The following is a 19,238-nucleotide window of genomic DNA, read 5'->3' on the forward strand; positions in this document are numbered from 1 at the left end:
TCTCTTAAATTCCAATTATCTGAGTACGCATATATATGTTTTGCCTATGAAGAACTGTGATAGTGTATCTTCTCTTGGTTTCCAAACAGTTCAGTGCACATACACAAGCCGGTTATCGAGAAATTATAATTTTACCTAAGGTTATTAAGCAAAGTTCAGTTCTTGTTTGAAGCAGTATAATACGAATTATAAAGATATTTACTGAATTCAGAGTCTTACCTTATTTGTCCTTCTTAAGGACATCAAGCATTGGATTTTCTCTCAAATAACACTCAATTTCAAGGGACAATGGAATTGGAATGCTTTAGAAATATATATAGCTGAATATCGCATACCTTTTTTAAAACATTTGTCAGATGCTAAATGAATTTAGAAACTGCTTAATGCCAAATTTCAAGGAATTTCAAAGTGTACGGATATTACCTTACAACATATTTTTACCGTTATCACTTCTAAGATTAGCGAAGTGGATTTATTGGAACTTCAAAAGTTAGTTGCGCTTGTTCTTTATCCTAAAAGCATGTGAATGAATTTTTAAAAACAAAACATTTGTAGCACCAGATTGTCGTTAATCATAGTTTCCAAAAATATATAATTGAGCTATAAAATATTAATCGTATCATAAAAAGAGATAAAATTGAAACCCTCATAATATGGCTTGTTGAAGCTCGTAAAGGAGCATTACTTCTAAATAACTCAGGCTGTGACATATAATGTTAGTAACTGAGTCATTTGCTACGAATTGTTACCTTGGACGACTTTTATTTAAGAACTGGATGATCAGCGTTAACCGTAATCATCATGCTAACTTAGGGTCCCTACAGCAACTACTGAGATCACTTCAAGACCGAACGTACAAAAATATTTCCAATACACCAATGGGTTTGGATTGAGGTCGTCGTTTCCCTTATTTCCAAAGTCCTCAAGGCAACAGTCGTTGTCAGTTGAAGAGTTCTTACAAATACTAACAGCGCAAATATTTTTTCTCTAATCAATCTAAAAAAATATTTAAGACCTTGAAAGTAAAAAGAGCTAGTCCAAAAATAATGCAAACCTTAAGTGGCATCTACATGGATTAAGAGTGTTGGAAAGATGTGATGTAGATATAAAATATATTTGATATCTAAAGTCAGACTGACTGCCCCTCGTACATTTCTGATGATCCCTTGCCCCTTTAAAGTTTGGATTGGAGAAAACGATCAGAGACCACAAATGAATCAACGTAGTCGGACTGTCAAGCAAGTTTAGACGCATTATTTTTCGATGCAAAAAGGACGGTCGTCCAGGTATGTATGCCTGATTTTGCTAGTGCCAATGAATATTTTGATGCCTCCAAAGTGTTGCCAACGGTACAGAACGCATGAAAACTCATCTGAGCATAAATCGGCTGTCGTGACAGACTTCTTGAAGGATCACAGCATCCAAATTATGCCGCATCATTTCTATATTACTAATTTAGCTGCAAGTAATTTTTTTTTTAGCTGAATCACGTTATCAAAGATTTGCTGAGGGGCAAACGATTTTAAATTCGCCGTGTGGTTGGAAGTGCAGTTTTCACGTGTGAACAACTTACCAAATAGTGAATGCAAAAGGGCATTTCATAATTAGACTGAGAACATGCGTAGCGGTGCAGTGGAATACTTTGAGGGGGTGCACTGTCGTATTCTTTATTACTAAAGAACTTTGCTGCACAGAGCATCAATATTCTGAATATTTTATATACACCCGATTGTATTTCTGAGTATCCCTTTCCACTGTTTTAACCGATCTAAAAATAGTGTCCGTTTCATTTAACATTCGTTACTTAGAAACCCTTCTCGTATTAGAGGTTTTGAAATTTTTTAGACGTAACTCAACGCGTACCGCACCTTACAGCGGTCAGTAAGTTTCTATCCGCCATACGTACAATTATTAGATCAGAGTTTGTTTTGCCAGAACTGAGATAAAAAGCATAGTTAGAAGTGAGTTCCAATTCATAATTTCACGTTTAATATATTTATAAGTTCATAACGTCATTGTATGTCGTATATATTTCGCAGGTTTCGTTTCGATATACATGCAACTAAACGTATATAGAAAGTTATAACACATTCTATAGAACGCATACTGCTCACGGTGGGTTGGGAAAGATAATACCACTGTTACAATAATGTAAATTTGCTCAGACGATGCGACCTGGAAAAAAAACGTACACTGATAATTGCATCACTCTCAATACACACTGCATTTAATGCGATCTTTTTGCAACGATGGTTTAATTGCGGAATGTAAAGAGTTTACGTAATGTAAAAATAGAAGTCAGGAATTCATTACTTGAAGATGTAGTGTACATGACTGAGAACTTCAGAAGGAAGAATGCGGCTTATGTCACCATAAACCAGGTTTTCGACAATGTGAAGCACATTGTAACCGCCTTATATAATGTGGTTGTTTATACCTCCATTCTATTTAATTTCCATATGTAATTATAAATACAAAGTAGGAACCAGTCAAAGAGCTCATGTGAAGACGATAAAGATGACCCAGGTGTCAAAAGATCCTTCCAGCATCGATCTGATCTGAAAGAGTATCACCTGCGAGGTGTTTGTGTAGAATGTTGACAGGCTGTATCAGTGAGAAATTATTCCTTAAGTAATGGAAGTTAATGAGAAAACTATTTTGTTGAGAAAACTAGGCATTTTATCGAGGAAAAAGATTTGTCATTTAATAAGAAATAAAACAATGACAAAAATAGTTTTACAAAAAATATGCAGATAATATATATTTAACAGTATATTTTCAAGTCATTAAACAAATTGTAACGGAATTTAAAACATGCATTTGAGATTAGCATTTTCTTCCCATTTGTGATTTTGTGGTTCAGAGAAAGTATAGTCAGTCTACAAACTGATTAGGCAGTTTAATTTTTCTATGGCTCGTTATTTGCATAATTCTCAAAACTAATATATACTTAAAAAAGTAAAGAAGTGAATAGTGTGATAACTTTGGATTATGTTTAAATTTCACTTCTTAATTTGTCATGCAGTTCTCATTAATTTAATAATATTCTTTGTGAACGCTTAAATCTGATTCCATTCTTTGCCAGAAATAGGCAATATGAAGGATTGAAATTGTTATTCAAAGCGATAATCAAGTATTTATCCTTGTACCTAACTATTTATGACACGTTATGCTATTAATATAAACAGTCATATGATATTTTGATACAGTGGCTATTCTGGACGGATCTGTTTTATCGCCCAGAGCTAAGAGAAATTAAGGAAAAAAAAGAGAGATATGAGTTTGTATTTTTTTTCGTGTTTTATATTAAAATCCATTACTGTGGTTACATTGCTATACAATGTATGATGATTACATGAGTAATGTTCATGAATCTGTGCACTTTGAGACAATAGATGATAGACCGAGATATCTTTAAAATGAATAATCACACCCGAAAACGATACATTCATCAAAATCCAAGTGCAAGTTTCAGTGTTTTTCGTATAAATATTTAATTTAAACTAATGTTATATTACTATGGCAAAGGTATGTATATTTATTAAGGAATACTTGCTTTGTGCATAATTACTTTTCAGGTCACAGATAACAGATGTTTGATTCCATTCACCTCTGCTAAGGAGGTTAAGCACCTGCAACTTCCAAAACCCACAGACTATCGAAAGCGTAAAGATGGCGCAAGAGATTATACACATATGTTCCCTATTGTTTGTGAAGAAATAAAGAAAGGTTCCAATTTCTGCTCATCTTTATTTTCACATTTTCTGAACATAGGTATTTAATTTTTTCACGGAATTACATTAATTTTGGTCATTATACAATCTCTTTAATTATCTGTCACATTTCTGGTGGAAGCCATATTGATAGTATGCTGAGAAAAAACATCATAATGCCATATTTACATTATACTAAAGTGCACATTGCAGACTTCATGTCAATATCTATATTTGTAATGTGAGTGCTTACTTTGCCTACGCAGAGTGTTCACACATCCCGTATTACCAAACTCTCAAACTGAATAGCGAAATAACTATGCCATAGCCTCACTTGACACACAAATGGAAACGAGTATCATACTCCTTAACAAATCTGCGTTATCAAGTTCCAACAATTTGCCAGGTCCTGTATATGATGCTGTCATTTCCTTGCCAAATCCCCATGGCAGCCTGTAACAGTGTAAATGTTCTCAGCCGAACTTCGGATAACAACCTTTTCCCATTCTTTCAGTTGGTAAAACCTTTTTTTGATAGAAAATTTGACAAATGCACACTAGCTGTAAATCACACACACACACACACACACACACCTCATTCAAAAACTGATAATCGTTTGTATGTCAGTTGTTCAAAAAAAAATGAAATTCAGCTTATAAGTTAAGATTGTGTTGAAATCTTAGGCAAATTCTTTTTTTTGTCAGTTATATGTTGGGGCTTTATTAATTTATCTGAAAATTGAAAGGTATATAACAAAATTGTTATCATAGTAATTCGATCTTGATTGCTAGGTAACGTCTTGTTGTCAGCATTAGAAAATCCGAATCAATACTCGACGCTTAGCGTGTCGTAATGATCTAGATTTTCTAATGCTGACAACTCGACCTGATCGATATTACTATACTGCATTGATAATACTAATTTAATCAGAAAATGATTAAAAGGTCGAAAGACGAAGATCGTCTTATAATTTTAGACGTAAAGGAAATGATATATTTATTCTAAGCAAAGAAAAGAAGCGTAACAATAACAATGCTGAAATGTGAATGGTCTAAACACGAATTGTTTCTATAGGCAAACAGTGATAGGATGCCAGTTTGAAACCATTGGCCTGTGTTACTGATCTGCAGAATGACATATGATAAAACACTGACTATTTATGGAAAATGTAAATAGGCGTTTCTGATTTTCATCGAACCAGTCGGAAAAAAATCATAATAGAATCTAACATTTGTTATCACTTTTATATTACCTACGTTTACCATGCAATCGTTAAAGTGCCTTTATAATAAGTGGTAGTTCTCTTTAATGCTCACTCATCATTAAAGATTACAAATGTGAGAACTTCCAGTATAAACTGTAGATATGAATCATGTTGGTGTCGATACGTACTATATATACATCGGTAATGAATATAAAAAAATAAGATTTTCATTGCCTCACCTTAAAGAGTTTGGACTTCATTTAGCAGATTATGTTTCTAACGTAGCATTAATTAAAAAAATAATTCCTCCTACTAAAACCAACCAACTAAACAGAACAAACCTCTTTTTATGGTGTTATTTATATATATTTATTGAGCCAAAGTAACAAAGCACCATTTCAATGTGTTGTTGCATTATTTTAGAGAAGGCTTCATTTTGTTTCTTTATGTGTTTTTTCATAGTGATACTGATCGTAAACCAAACTAGCTAATGTGATAGCTTTTCTTCCGCCTTCTGTTGTTACAATTTTGTTATTACTATTCCTTCTAAGCTACTACGAGGATTCCACTAAAATTTGCAAATACATTTTTTCGCAAGGTCCAGATGGTTCTAAATAAAAACGGTGATCTTCGGCGATCCGCTATCAATGACGCCATTGTAGTCATCTTGAAAATCTTGTTATCGTTACTCCTCTTAAACCGATGGTCTTACTGATTGCGAGTTCACAAAACTTCTTCTAACAATGTCTAGTTAGGCCTGGATGATGACGGTGCCGAGCTGACTTCCAATATAGTCGTAACAGCTGCCTGGTTGAAAATCTTCTGATCGCTACTTCTTTAATGAAAACTAGTATCGACATGGGTTATTTATGATGTCTATTTAGTTCTAAATAAAATGGATGCCAATCAGACGTCCAACATAATGGCCATCTCAAAAATCGTGTTATTGTTATTCCTCCTGAATTAACTGTCGTGGGGTTTTCACCAAAAGACTCGTGTCTAGTTGGATATAAGTCAAATGATGCTAATCTTGCATCCAATATAACCACCAGATGGTTTCAACACTCAGCAGTTAAAAAGATGAAATCGTGTTATTTTGAATGCATGAAAAGTCTTTAATATGGTGCCAGTCTCTTCAAGGGACTCTTCCTTTTACTGGCCTACGTCTGTCTACCGAGTTACAACCAGGTATTGCCAAATCATGGATATGAACATCCGGTTAAGGACTGTTGTGCAGATACCACTTCCTAACATGGTTACAAAGGAACAAACGAACTGATTCATATTAGTAGAGCATTCATGGTAAAATAGTATTGTAGGACAGAGTAAGGAAATGGATATTTTACAATGATGCACACGGTACAATGCATAACAGACGGTGCATTAAATAGGGAGGCGAGAAAGGTCAAACTCTACCTGATAATGGGCACATTAACTTATAAGAGGTAATAAATCATTTAACAGTATTACAATATGTGTTTACATTTAAATTGAATACTGAGTATTTTGTGTCATTATATACCATATGTGTTGTTTGTTCAGATTATTATATTGCTTCTTTCGAACTTCTTAGGAAACCGGCACCCATCAATACCAAATTCCTTGAATATTTACGAACACACACACACATTAATTAGTTTGGCATGAGTTTCTTAACGGTTACACCGACAGCAGCCAAGCACAATTGTACGCATACTTGAAACCCAACTAATAAACAGAATTTAAAATATAGATCTATCAAGAGGTTTTTTTCTTTCAGGGCATTCCGTATGAACAATAATTACACAACAAACAAAAAATTAAAATTGGCTGCTTTGAACATATGGCAAAAAATATCATTCTCACCTTGCGGTATTGTCCATATCATATATTTCATCCTGTCACGTTATATATATATTATATAAAGTTTACGAATCATATGGCGAATAAAAGTCCTTTCAAATGCACTGGATGCAGCAAGGGATCACGTGTGTCAGGGATTGATTAAGATAAATACAATAAACCGACAATGAACAGTGCTAAACTAGTATCTAATTACATGAGAGCTTTCGACTCTTAATGAGTCTTTTTCAAAGGCAAATACAAAAACATAGACAAGACAAATAAAACAAAAAAAAAAAAAACGTTGTGTTTGAAAAACTTTACATGGCTGTTTCTACAGGAATTAAAGCTTTTAATTTATTATGTTTCAACTAGTTTATTTCAACTTGTTGTCGATGCTGGAAAATATTTGTATTCACATAGAAATGGATCAGCCATAACGACATCTGTTGTTTTATGTACATTTATTTAAGCGCAAATTATATCCCGGATATTTCATTGTCATAGTAGTAATTATAGGCTATTAAGCAAATTTAGAGAATTATTTAAAAGAAAATGTGTCGGCTGCAAAATATAATTTTATTTGAGCATGGCTGTCTTTTTCTAGTCTTCTTGGTTTAGACTGGATATGCCGCCTTGGAACATTGAAACCTAGCGGTCAAGATAATGTTTTTGTTATAATGCTTTTCTGAATGTACCTATACCGAAACTCCTACCGTATCGGATTTTATATCTGAGTGGAAAGACAACTCTGCTCATGCTCTGCGTGCATTGCACAAAGTAGACTACCCATATTTCGACCTCACACTGAACGAAGCTATTACGGCTCATACAATGTATTCATAAGGAATTCTAATAAATTTGACGTTTCGTACCCTAAAGTATTCCATTTGCTCGTAACGTTGAAAAGAAAGCAGGACAGCAGAGCATGGAAACATAGGAACATAATGGGCGTACTGGGTCTGTGTACAGACTGCTAAGTGAAAGTAGGGCAAGCCTAATAGTAAAGAAATAGACGTTAACACCAGACGTGTTGGAGAAGTATATATATATGGACATTAATTATTCTAGGGAAAATAATTTATGATTGGTGTTCGATTCATTTGAAGAAACTTATTTCCCCTTTTTATTGATCCAAAGAATTCATGATGGCCATACGATGACTCCATTATTGATAAGTTTATCCAGCCTTACAACTGAAAAGAAAGCTGCTGTTTTGCGTAGCCTCCCTAGCATTTACCTTTGCTTGTACTTATGACTTGTTTTGACCACCGAATGTTTCGGTACATTAGTAAGACCTTCGAGTGATCGATATGGTTGTTTTATTCTTGAAATGAAGCCAACGTCTGAATTTGATTGAATATTGGCTGTATTGTAGCATGGCTACAGTAAGACCATCTACAAAATTGGCGTCAGATGTTATATATTCCTAGGTCTATATTGATGGAGACCAAACTGGAGAATCTGGAACCACCAGACGTCTGGATCTGTTTCAAATTGATTGCCGTGAATGCCTTTATGGGCATTCAAGTAATCGTTTTCAACCATTACTTTACTTCCTAGTTGACCCTTCCATGTACCACCACTCCAATGATCAGCACAGTAACTAGCCGGTGCAAAGAAGGCCACCTATTATCATTCCTATAACTCCGTTCTCATATGCAGATGGGTATAAGCGTTCTCATATGCAGATGGGTATAAAACAAAGTTATTGATGGAAATAATAACACTTGGAACAATACATAGACAAGTTTTGATATTGAGTACATCACAGCAAACCCTAAACATGGTACACAGGTATCACAATCTCAATGTAAACAATACAAAGTAGGTCCTAGTTTGTAATTAATACTTTTCTTATGTATACATTCTCTTTCTTCTTAGTCATTTTAATATAAGTACAACTTAGGATAACTATAAAGTATATTTTATGTTGTACATGGCTAATGACTGAGTCGGTTTCAGAATGTGTCTGGTCATTTTACAGAGGACCTGCTGAAAAAGTCCTGATAACATTGATGACAGCTGTATATTGTTATTGTTCTGATAGATATGCTAACTTTACAACCAAGCAGAACAATCTTCTGTTCACATCATGACTATAAAAGATGCACTTTAATATAAAGAACATTTATTAATCAGAATCATGACCGTGATTATGTTGTTGAAATGAAGTCATATCTCCAGGCTGTATTATATGATATAATATCTGTTAAATATGTGCATGCACAATTTATTAACAGGCACAATCTCACAGTAAAGAAGAATATAAAATAGAATGAAATAACACAGATGAGTTCGTTCCTCAACACCAAATAAGATCTACAGAATAAATAACGTGAATTTCTTCCTTTATGTTAAAATAATGTGAAAATAATTAGCGAAATTGAATTACACGACATATTGCAATAAAAGAGGTAAATGGAGGGATTATTGCTGAGACATAAAGAAAACATCCAACAATCATACAGTATTTGTGGGTTTGTATTGCAAGAAACAATAAACAAGATCAAAGAATCATGTCTGCTCCATGTTAATCAGGCACCTGCTTTCTACATCTGTCTCAGAACGGACATTTCTGTAATGTTCAAGTCAGGCACACATGATTTTTGTATGCCATTTAATAAGCTTATTGGTTGTCGGTTTCGACTCATTTATTATATCACTCACTAGCAGCATAAAGATTTCAAAATATTTCCAATCAACGGCCCGTGACTTTTCCAGATCATATCAATTTTATTCTTAAAGTTATTTTGGGTAGACAGTGATGATTATTTTGAAAGCGCAAGAAAAACGTTCACTCAGCAGATAACGATGGCTGTCATTGCCATTTTGTTTAGAAGTGTAGAATATCGTGTATACATGGAGGTTTAATCTGTCAGCTCACATAACAAATAAATAGAAAACGTTTATGTAAAAACATTTTTAACAACATTTTAGTCAATATATTTAATTGTTTCAAAGTTTTAAAGCGTTTGTAATAAACTATTTTAAGATTCACATTCGCCCAAACTATTTCATAAACATAATTTTCAATCAAAACTTGTGTGTGTTTCACAATTACGTTTATTCAATGCAAATTAATATTTTTCACTTTTCTAAACAGTACTGAAGATGCACCTTCATGATATTTCCTCGTCTTTCTTATTATAATAGTATCGATACAGCACTGGACGATAAAACCAACTGTGAGGAGGTACTAACGTTCCGTGCATGAACTTGTTCCAGCCAGCCCAGTCTGTATTGGTATAGAATTTGAAGATATTCGTTGGTTTGGTATTCCCTATTCATAGTGACGAAAGAGTCCTGCGTAACATGGGATATATTATGCAAAATCAATGCATTGAGTTACATGTCATGAAGGAGTTATATTTTCCATTTTGAATAATCGGGGAAGGAAAGGTAGGTATACTTATATTCAGGTTTTGGCACTTATTATAAGGTTTGGCACTGAATGTCAGGGAATACAATCAGTCCGAAATACTTGCTGCAACAGCCACAACATCTACTAGCCAAATATTCCGGCATCATGGTGTTATACAGTGGTTCTTAATTAGTTTTCATTATTATTCAAATAAAGCAAATATTAGAAAGCACTGCAGATTGATTATGATGGTCATGCATTTACCCCGTGGGTCACTAATGCTTCACAAACGTGACCACAAATTTCCTTGACTGTATGATTTCAACATAGGGGATAAATGTACTTCTGGTACTGTGCAGCCGACCAACTTATTAAAACCATGTTGCTATTCGCCCATTTTCCTTCATCATTCATTTGGATACTTTCAAGTTAGTCCGCGTATACAGCACAGTACTAAGAAACTATAATTACACTAGCATATATTCCAGTATAAGCATTAATGAATGGTCATTCTCTATCTCAGGCCACATGTACTCGCTCATACATAATGGCACAGTCGACGGAAAATGGAGTGGGAATATGTACAAGTTTATAGGGAATGTGACCTTTTATACAGCTGAACACAAAAGTCCGCAATCCAAGCATAAAGTACTTAGTTTCTTTTAAGGATTTATCCTCTATTATTTCGTTAGCATGCAGAGTTTGATGATAAAGAATGAGAGTATGTTTCTTTTTTAACGGCTAAGATAATTCCCTGCACGGTCCCTGTAAAGTAATTTCACTTATAACGCAAAAGTCGGTGTATATTTGTTTCAAAAATCGTACAGGTTACAAATATAGATTCTTTGATCGATGAGTATTAGTTATGAAAGCATTAAGACTAAAGGCAGGGACATCGTTCCAACTTTTTTCAGGGGGGTGGGGTGCAAAACTTGATTGGGGGAGGGGGCAAAACTTGACGGGCTTGTTAATTTTTGAATATAAGCTACAGCAATTTTACAGCACATGCAAATTCAACGGGAGCAAATGGCCCCCCACCCCACCCCACCCCCCAATGACGTCCCTGACTAAAAGTGAAGCTCACCATCCTTTTTCACCTTTAGCAAACGGAATTTTGGATGATAAATGTGACACTTGCCTGGTATAGAAACGGATATTTTTTCATTCCATTTTACTAATTTTTGCCTGCGGAAAAAACAAACAATATAAGCGTGTCTTCAGAATACCACGATTTTGTATCGTGTGCGGACGACTTGCTATCATACACTGTTAAATTCGTGTTAAATATATTTATTTACAGTTAACCTCTTGTTAAATATGTCCATTTCCAGTAAGCCCCGTGTGAAATGTTTTTTCATAGTTAATCTTGTGTCGAATACGTTTACTTACAGTGTATTCAACCCTGTGCCAATTATTGAAATCCCTGACATATGTTATTCGCTGTATTTACATCAAGTCTTCTTCATTACTCCAAGAAGACACTTTGTATGGAAAAATAAAATCAATTTGTGTAAATGTCCAATTATATTTTCATGTTTATACCTTTCATTTATAAGTATAAATCCTGTAGGATTGTGCATTTATGTGAGATAATTTATACTTATCAGGAGAGCTAGTTTCCGTGCATTTAAGTGAGTGTGATTTCTACTTACCTAGAGAACTAGTTTCCATGCCTGCAGGTGAGTGTTAATTTCTACTTTCCTGGAGAGCTAGTTTCCAGGCACATGGAGATATTTTATTCAAATATGTCCCATCCTGTTTTTGGGAATGAGCCAATGACGGTGTCGTCACTAGAACGGTGACGAAAGAGAGCTAGGCAATGACTGCCTTCGGTTGTGGTACCGATTCGTCAACGAATGCAAATTCAAGCTTCTAACTTGTTTGATTATATTTATGTGCGCGCGCGTGTGTGTGTGCTTGTGTGTGTCCAGGAAGGAACATCAAAATAATTTTTTTTTTATAGTTACTGTAAATGCTGGGGTGGAGCCGCAAACGGTAATTCTAAATAGACACAACAAAGTGCAGAATAAAGAAATAGACTATCATCAAAAAAATAAAATCATCATCCCAAATCAAATCTGATATATTGATTTAAGGTGTAAGTTATCATATATCTTCCATTTTGTTACTCACTTGACCAAATTAAGAATCGACAAGCTCTAGTTTCAGACGAGGAAAGTCCTACCCACCTCTAAGTTTAACTGTCTTTAAACGCTATTTTCGGACACAAACGCTTCATTTCAACATTTTTATACATTTGGAACCCAACATATATCTGTAAAATGAATGGCTATCTCTCCTAACATAATTTTGAGAGATCGGGTGGAAAAAGTATAATTCATTCAAAATGATTCAATAATAACGTTTAAGTATTCTAAGTATGTCATATTGGCTATGCCGTCTATTTCCGGCCTATCAGACGAAACATTATCACCTGTTTCCAGCCTATCAAACGAAACGGTGCCGTCTCTTACCAGTCTTCATTAGACGATTTGAATAAAGTTTCGTCTTTTTCCGGTGTATGTCGAACTGATACTGTATGGTCTCTTTCAAGCTTATCTCAAGCGATACAGTGTCGACTGTTTCTGGTCTATCGCGAACGATATAGTGTCGTATATTTGTACAGTTATGTGCAATCTAAGGTTTCCTATTTAATTTAACCCTCAATTATTCTTAGTGATATGGTAACAAAAACGATGCCCCCCTGATCACCATTTGTTCGATTTAGAGTGGTTGGATATCGTGTTCTGTCTTTGTAGACTATGTCAGAGATAGCGTTTAAGAAAAAGCAATTGCTAAACAGAGACTTTATTTATATTACTTGGAAGTTGACTCCTTTGAATTAGGTTAAATATTCCAAACGGACACATACTGAATGCTTCTGTTAGCATAAAATATTTACATTCAAATTAATATAGATTCATATACACTAGATTCTTGGTTGTATAACAATCCAATGCTGTTAGCGTAGAGATGAACTCTGCACCAGCTTCACTAAAGGTGTCGAGATTTCAGACCATTTATCAGGGTACTAGATTCATCGAAATCCGCGTAATTAGCAGTATGCGAATCAATTAGCATGATACACGAGTGATATTCATGTAAGATTTATCATATTTAGAAATAGTTCAATATTACTGGGTTTAAAGAGCTCCGTGAAATAAAGTATTCGACTGCTAACATAATACAAGGAGCGAAAAGGTTAGATTTAAAAAAGATCCTTGTATACTGGAGTTCGTACATAATTACCAAAACTTTAAGGAGCGTTCTATTACCTACTTATTTGTATTTGTTACACGGACGTCACTGCAATAAAAATATAGAAGGAAACAAACCCCTCTAAAGCCTTTGGTCACTTTCAGTCTCGTTAAGTAAGATAAAAACTTAGTACAGTCTCAGAGTTAGGCTAGTGAAAATTTACTGATTGTATGGCTGACACGACATACGCTGTGCTACGTATATTAAACGGATCATTAATATTTTATTGTCTAATGGTTTAGTTAAGTATTCTGAAAGTTAATCATGGAAATTTGTATGGATACGGCTTGAAAATGTTTTAATTGTTTCATTTATTACAGTATGGATTAATGTATTTATTGAAAGTTATTTATTTATTTCAAACTTCTTTTTTATTTATTTTATCAGTTAATTCAGAAATAGAGGAACCCGTGCTGAAAATAGTCATATTTAAACCGAATTGATTAAAATGTAAAGAATTAATTTGTTCAGCTTTTTAAATGTAGAATACATGGATTGTTTAATCAAGACTATTTATTTAGATGCATTATCCTTCTTCGTACTATCAAATATATTACAGTCACAAATAAGCTTATTAAAATGTAATATTCCCATGATTAGCCAACTTCCTGCTGTACTTCAAACTGCGATTACTTATACTAATTATATGTCACGATATTATAATTAGACCTAATCTCATTCCTGACGCATTTTCAACAGAAACTGCAAATCCAGGTTAGTAACAGCTTTTGACCGTTTGGTTCAATTCGTCTAAGTCAGTATATCTACAGATTATCGTCTTAGTCCAGGGCCTTCTGATACGGTCAAAGACGTGGGGAACAGGTGTACAACATATTGTAGATTTGAAAATCCTAAAACAATACATCATTTCACATCATTATTATAGTCAAATATTTAACAGAACATTTAATTTTAAAATCTACCTCGAAATTGATATGAAAGGTGTAAATATCGCCTTAGACAAAAAAAAAGAATATCAACCTGGATGATGGAAATTTGGCTAAGAACTCGACTAACACGATGTTTAATGATGTGTTAAGTTTTAGACAGTAAGTCGACAAAATGCTCACCACCAGTCCATCAAGTCTTTAAAACACATGATAGATGTTGGCCTTATCAGATCAACGTTGACTGAAATGATTGTCTACCTATACTCGGTGTGAACTGTAACAGTTTAGTATCATTTCCTTCTTAAAAATTAAATACTAGACTTAAAACTAAAGTAGGGCTCTTTCCAATCACCAAAGACTTTTTATAAATTTTTATAACTGAAATATTATTTTTTCAACTAAGAATGAACAATTTATGCTATCCCGAGCTATGAAGATATCTACGAAGACAATTGCAGGCAGTTTTCATGAAACAGAAAGGTCAGCAAACATAAAGTAAAAAATCATCATCCCCAAACCCACCTAAAACAGAAAACAAAAACAAAACAAAACAAAAACAAAAACAAAAAAGCAACAGAACGCACGATATATTCAAATAACACAAGATCATGTTAAATAAAGTTATCTAATGTAAAGTGCCATTCCTATCAGTATAATGGGAATGTTAATATACATGCAATTGCCATGACTAAAAATGTAATACATCGTCATGAATTTATCAATTGAAGCCATTTTGGTTTCGAGTATTTGAATGTAGGGCTCGGTGCTTTTGTGGATGTGCAAGATTTGTGTACCGTGGATTTTGCTGTTTACTTTGTATTAAATCTTTCATGGTTATTGTTAGTCAGTTTAAATTTGTACGTGTAAAAGTCTAATTCTTTTCACCACAAAAAATGTTTTTGGCATCTGCTAGACATTGATACAGATTAATGTAAAGTTGAAATGAAATGGCAGCCTAGAGTGCACATACCGAATGTTTGAAACTCGAAGACTTATAAGACTTAAAAGTAAATCTGATGAGAAGAGAAAACGTAAAACAGAAAGTCACGTTACGTTTAGACCCAAAGAGGAAGACAAGACACAACGCAATTGCCTCACAGATCACCATGGAAACTTCATACTCAGATATTAAAAAGGCTAATGTTTTGTAATCTCGCTTGTAGGCTAACTTTTGAACAGCCAAAATGTTTATCATTTCGGTTAATTACCATTTAAGCATTATATCCGGATCTTTAATAATATTAATGGACTTCTCTTTAACGTCTCCGACTTAATGGAATGAGATCGTGCCTCGTAATCATGTAACCTTGAGTTGAAAGTAAAGTCATTTGTGATTGACTGATTACAAATCTCAAGCTCATTGTTTACGATACTCAGGCCAGGACCATAATTTCGAAACCATTTGAGCTCGAAACATGAACTCCAGCTCAAGGTTAGAAATAGTGGAGATTTTCTAATTTTAATCAGACTATGGCAAGGATCCTAAAATTGCAGGGACATTATTTTACTTTGTTTCTTTCCTTTTATCTCTAAGTTGCAAAAACACAGGTACGCTGAAGGTGTCAAAGCCGTACATAGGGTTGTGTAGTGAAATTAAAGTTTTACGTTGTAAAAATTTAGATAATTCATGATTCTGAACGCACAATTTTATATCTTATTAACAATTTCTTCACAGTCAGAGTTACAATGTGCTTTGTAAATTCATTTCAGACTATATTTAAGAACCCATTCTCTAAAATTAAGAGAAAAACACTAATGTTTGCGTTTTGTTCTAGTCCTTTGGAAGAAATACGACTTAAAGTGACAGGGAATAGTTTCGTAAATAGGCCTCTGTCAAATATCTTAACTTAAGGCTATAGTGTGACATTTTTAGCTATTATTGTTTACTAATTAAGGATATGGATATATTTTTGAACTAGGTATTTTGGACTTATGTTGTTCTTGAAATTGATGACAGGCATGCATACCTTCCATAGTTACTCTGCAGACAGTAGAAAGTGAAATACCAATAGTCGGCTAGGAAGAAGAGCTAGCCTCTCATAGGAATAAACACGTGGGTTCGGGGCAATTAAATTATCTAAAAAACGACTTGGATGACAACTATTTTGAATTGCATCAGCCTGTTTAGTGCACACTGTTTTGCAGAATTATCATCTAGGAAAGGGGTTTGTGTTTGCACTGTGAGCATCACATGGTGTTAAAAATGACATTCGGACATGAAAAATGCAGGTATAAATTTAAGGGTGAGGTGCATAAACTTCTGCTATGAACTATAATTGACTTCTCTAGTCAAGCGGATAATGTTTAATAAAGCTATCAAAAAATATAGACCTTTCGACCTTACTTGTGTATTTCATGGTTTTATATTTTTGTTTATACTAGGTCAGTGAATGCGGTATTAAAATTGTATATAAAAACTGTCCCCTGCCCCCTTAACCATTCTTCTTTGTATTTGTGTGGCATGAATCCGCGCGATACTCTCTGACACTAAGGATACTGTTATACGTGAATACTGCAGATGAAATCAGTATGTCTACCTATATGGTCTTTACATCTCTCTCGTACACTTCTTGTGTGCCAAGCACACAGCCAAAAAACTATGAAAAAAGATTGTTTACCATTACGAAATAACGTGAATATTATTGACACGTCATGCGTAAAATGGGTGATGAGTAGTGTCAGATTGGTTTAAAAATGAAAAACTAATGACCACAACAACCTTTATCAAATTAACATTTGTATTAACAATTTATTCAACATTTTATGGAAAGCAATTCAGCGCATTAAATGAAATTCACTGCAATCCGAGTCAAAGTCTTTGTTATGTTGTATCGAACACTACTGGTTTCAAATTAGTATGAGGGAGACCTACACTGAGCAAACATTTTTCACTCTCACTTCAAGAACTGTGAGAATTAATGTAAAGCTTGAGAAATGAACTTCAACGCTAAAGTCTTACATACAGGTATTGTTTTCTCGACAAGTGCCGCATACCCTAACGATACTATCAGGCACTTAAGAAAGAAATCCATTTGTTGTATTTTTTCTTCATATAATTTGCTCGTTTAATGTCAACAAATCTACATGTTGCCTGTTTTGTACTTGTGATGTAAACAAATCTTCAGACTATATGTTTTGTACGTATAATTTAAATAAAAGTTAAATATTATGAATACATAGCAATGAATACAAAGCGACCATCAGACATTTAGCCTCCATTATTCCAACGTAATATGAGATGCATATCTGACAACTAATTTAAAGATAATACACATGATGTATCTCGTTATCGAGAGAAAAAGCATCGCTGTTACGACACATCAACAGAAGATGATGCGTACATTTATAGGCGATAATTGCTACAAACTGTATGGACCCAAATTTTACCTCATTTTCGATGTCTTTGTACCGATATAATATCTGAATTTTTCCTTCGATAGGATCACACAATTATTTATAGACTGAATAAACATCGTCGAAATAAGCAGTTGCTATATTCAGATACTTTCGTATCTTTTTAGTTTTTTTTATATATCTAATACAGAATGTGTCTTTATTTTATGAAGGCTATTAAGGAAATATAGAGGATATGACATTTTAACACCTGTATTCCGACTATGAAAATTGTTAACAAAGGAGCATTAACTCCTGACGGAAACATAAAATGTGAAACTACTTACCTTGCGTTTGGACCTGAGCTGGGCATGGTCTCTGACTGCGTCTGCATTTCCAGGAACTGTCCGTCGCCAGAGAATGCATCCGATAATACTGTAGGTTACAGTCAAAATGATCAACGGAATCGCGTAAAACACAGTCGTTAGAAATATCGTGTACCGCTGGTTCCAATCATTACTCGGCCATTGTTCCTCGCACTCGGTTCTATTTGATATGAGATTAAATTTTGTCCTGGCCACAAAAAGCTGAACTGCTGAGATAGCTATTGCTATTAGCCAAATTATAAAGACCATAATTCGGTATTTGGTACCTGTTAATTTTAGCCTGAAAGGATACATAACTACTATAAGCCTGTCCAGACCGATTGCCATATTGGTGGACACACTTCCTGTAACGGAAACCGTCTGCAAAAATATCACTATAGGACACATAGGTGCGGAAAAGATCCAGTCATTTAAAACCTCATATGTAAATGTAAATGGGATGCAAAATATAGCCATAATTAAATCAGCAATTGCTAGATTGATTAGAAATGGACGTAAATCCGTTTTTGATCTCTTGCCTTTTGTGAATATAAGAATGGCCAAGGAATTTCCAGCTATTGCAAGTGTAGTTGTAACAACGTATAATATAATTAAAATTGTGATTATTTCACTGGAAGGTACATACATATCCGTCGAATTTCCTTTTGAATCCAAATCGCTTTCCTGATTAACGGAAACATTATTCCGGAAAGACATCAGTGACTGCAAGTATGCTAATCCTTTGATCTGCCCACGTCCTGCGCTCGCTGGATACTTCCAAACGTCCGATGCCACCAAGGAAGACGCTATATCTATTGAAGTAGCTCTAAGTATCCTGTTTAAGGATAGGTTATGCGGCTTTGTCTGCCTGCCAGGAATGCCATGCGAAGCAGCATTGAAGGTTCTGTTGTGATATGCTGTACAGTAGGAAAGCTAGCCTCACTGATTAGCGTCATGGTTAAAATGGGATCGGTAGCGTTACACTAACATAAAGCTTTTGACAGGAAGAAAATGACAAGTTTTCAGTTGTGTTTCTGATACGTATCAGTAATGATTATTTGGATTTAAGAGACACTAGTGATAGATTACCACAGAGCAGGCATGTTTTACCTCAATGTAGATGTATGATTCTGTCACATAGGTGTCTACCACTGTCCGAGAAAATATCTTAATTTCTATCCAGGTGTAAAAAAACGATATTGCTGTAATAATTACAATATCTTATTAGTTATTCTGATTCATAATTATGCTAGAAAAGCAACCAAAATTAGCTGCTTGTATCTACATACA

General features: G+C 34.3%; 1 protein-coding gene across 1 annotated transcript in view; it reads right to left on the reverse strand.

Annotated features, from left to right (window-relative positions):
* The window catches only part of LOC149803245 (substance-P receptor-like), a 125,976-nt gene extending 107,110 nt beyond the window's left edge, over positions 1–18,866 (reverse strand). The window contains exon 1 of the mRNA XM_089952893.1: positions 17,931–18,866. Coding sequence (XP_089809019.1) covers positions 17,931–18,665 — 735 coding nt within the window. The 5' untranslated portion in view covers positions 18,666–18,866. The remainder of the gene's footprint in view (positions 1–17,930) is intronic.
* Positions 18,867–19,238: the final 372 nt, after the last annotated feature.

Source organism: Sinohyriopsis cumingii, chromosome 3 (genome assembly GCF_028554795.1).
Source record: "Sinohyriopsis cumingii isolate HCF-2022 chromosome 3, ASM2855479v2, whole genome shotgun sequence".
In the NCBI taxonomy this organism is placed as follows: domain Eukaryota; kingdom Metazoa; phylum Mollusca; class Bivalvia; order Unionida; family Unionidae; genus Sinohyriopsis; species Sinohyriopsis cumingii.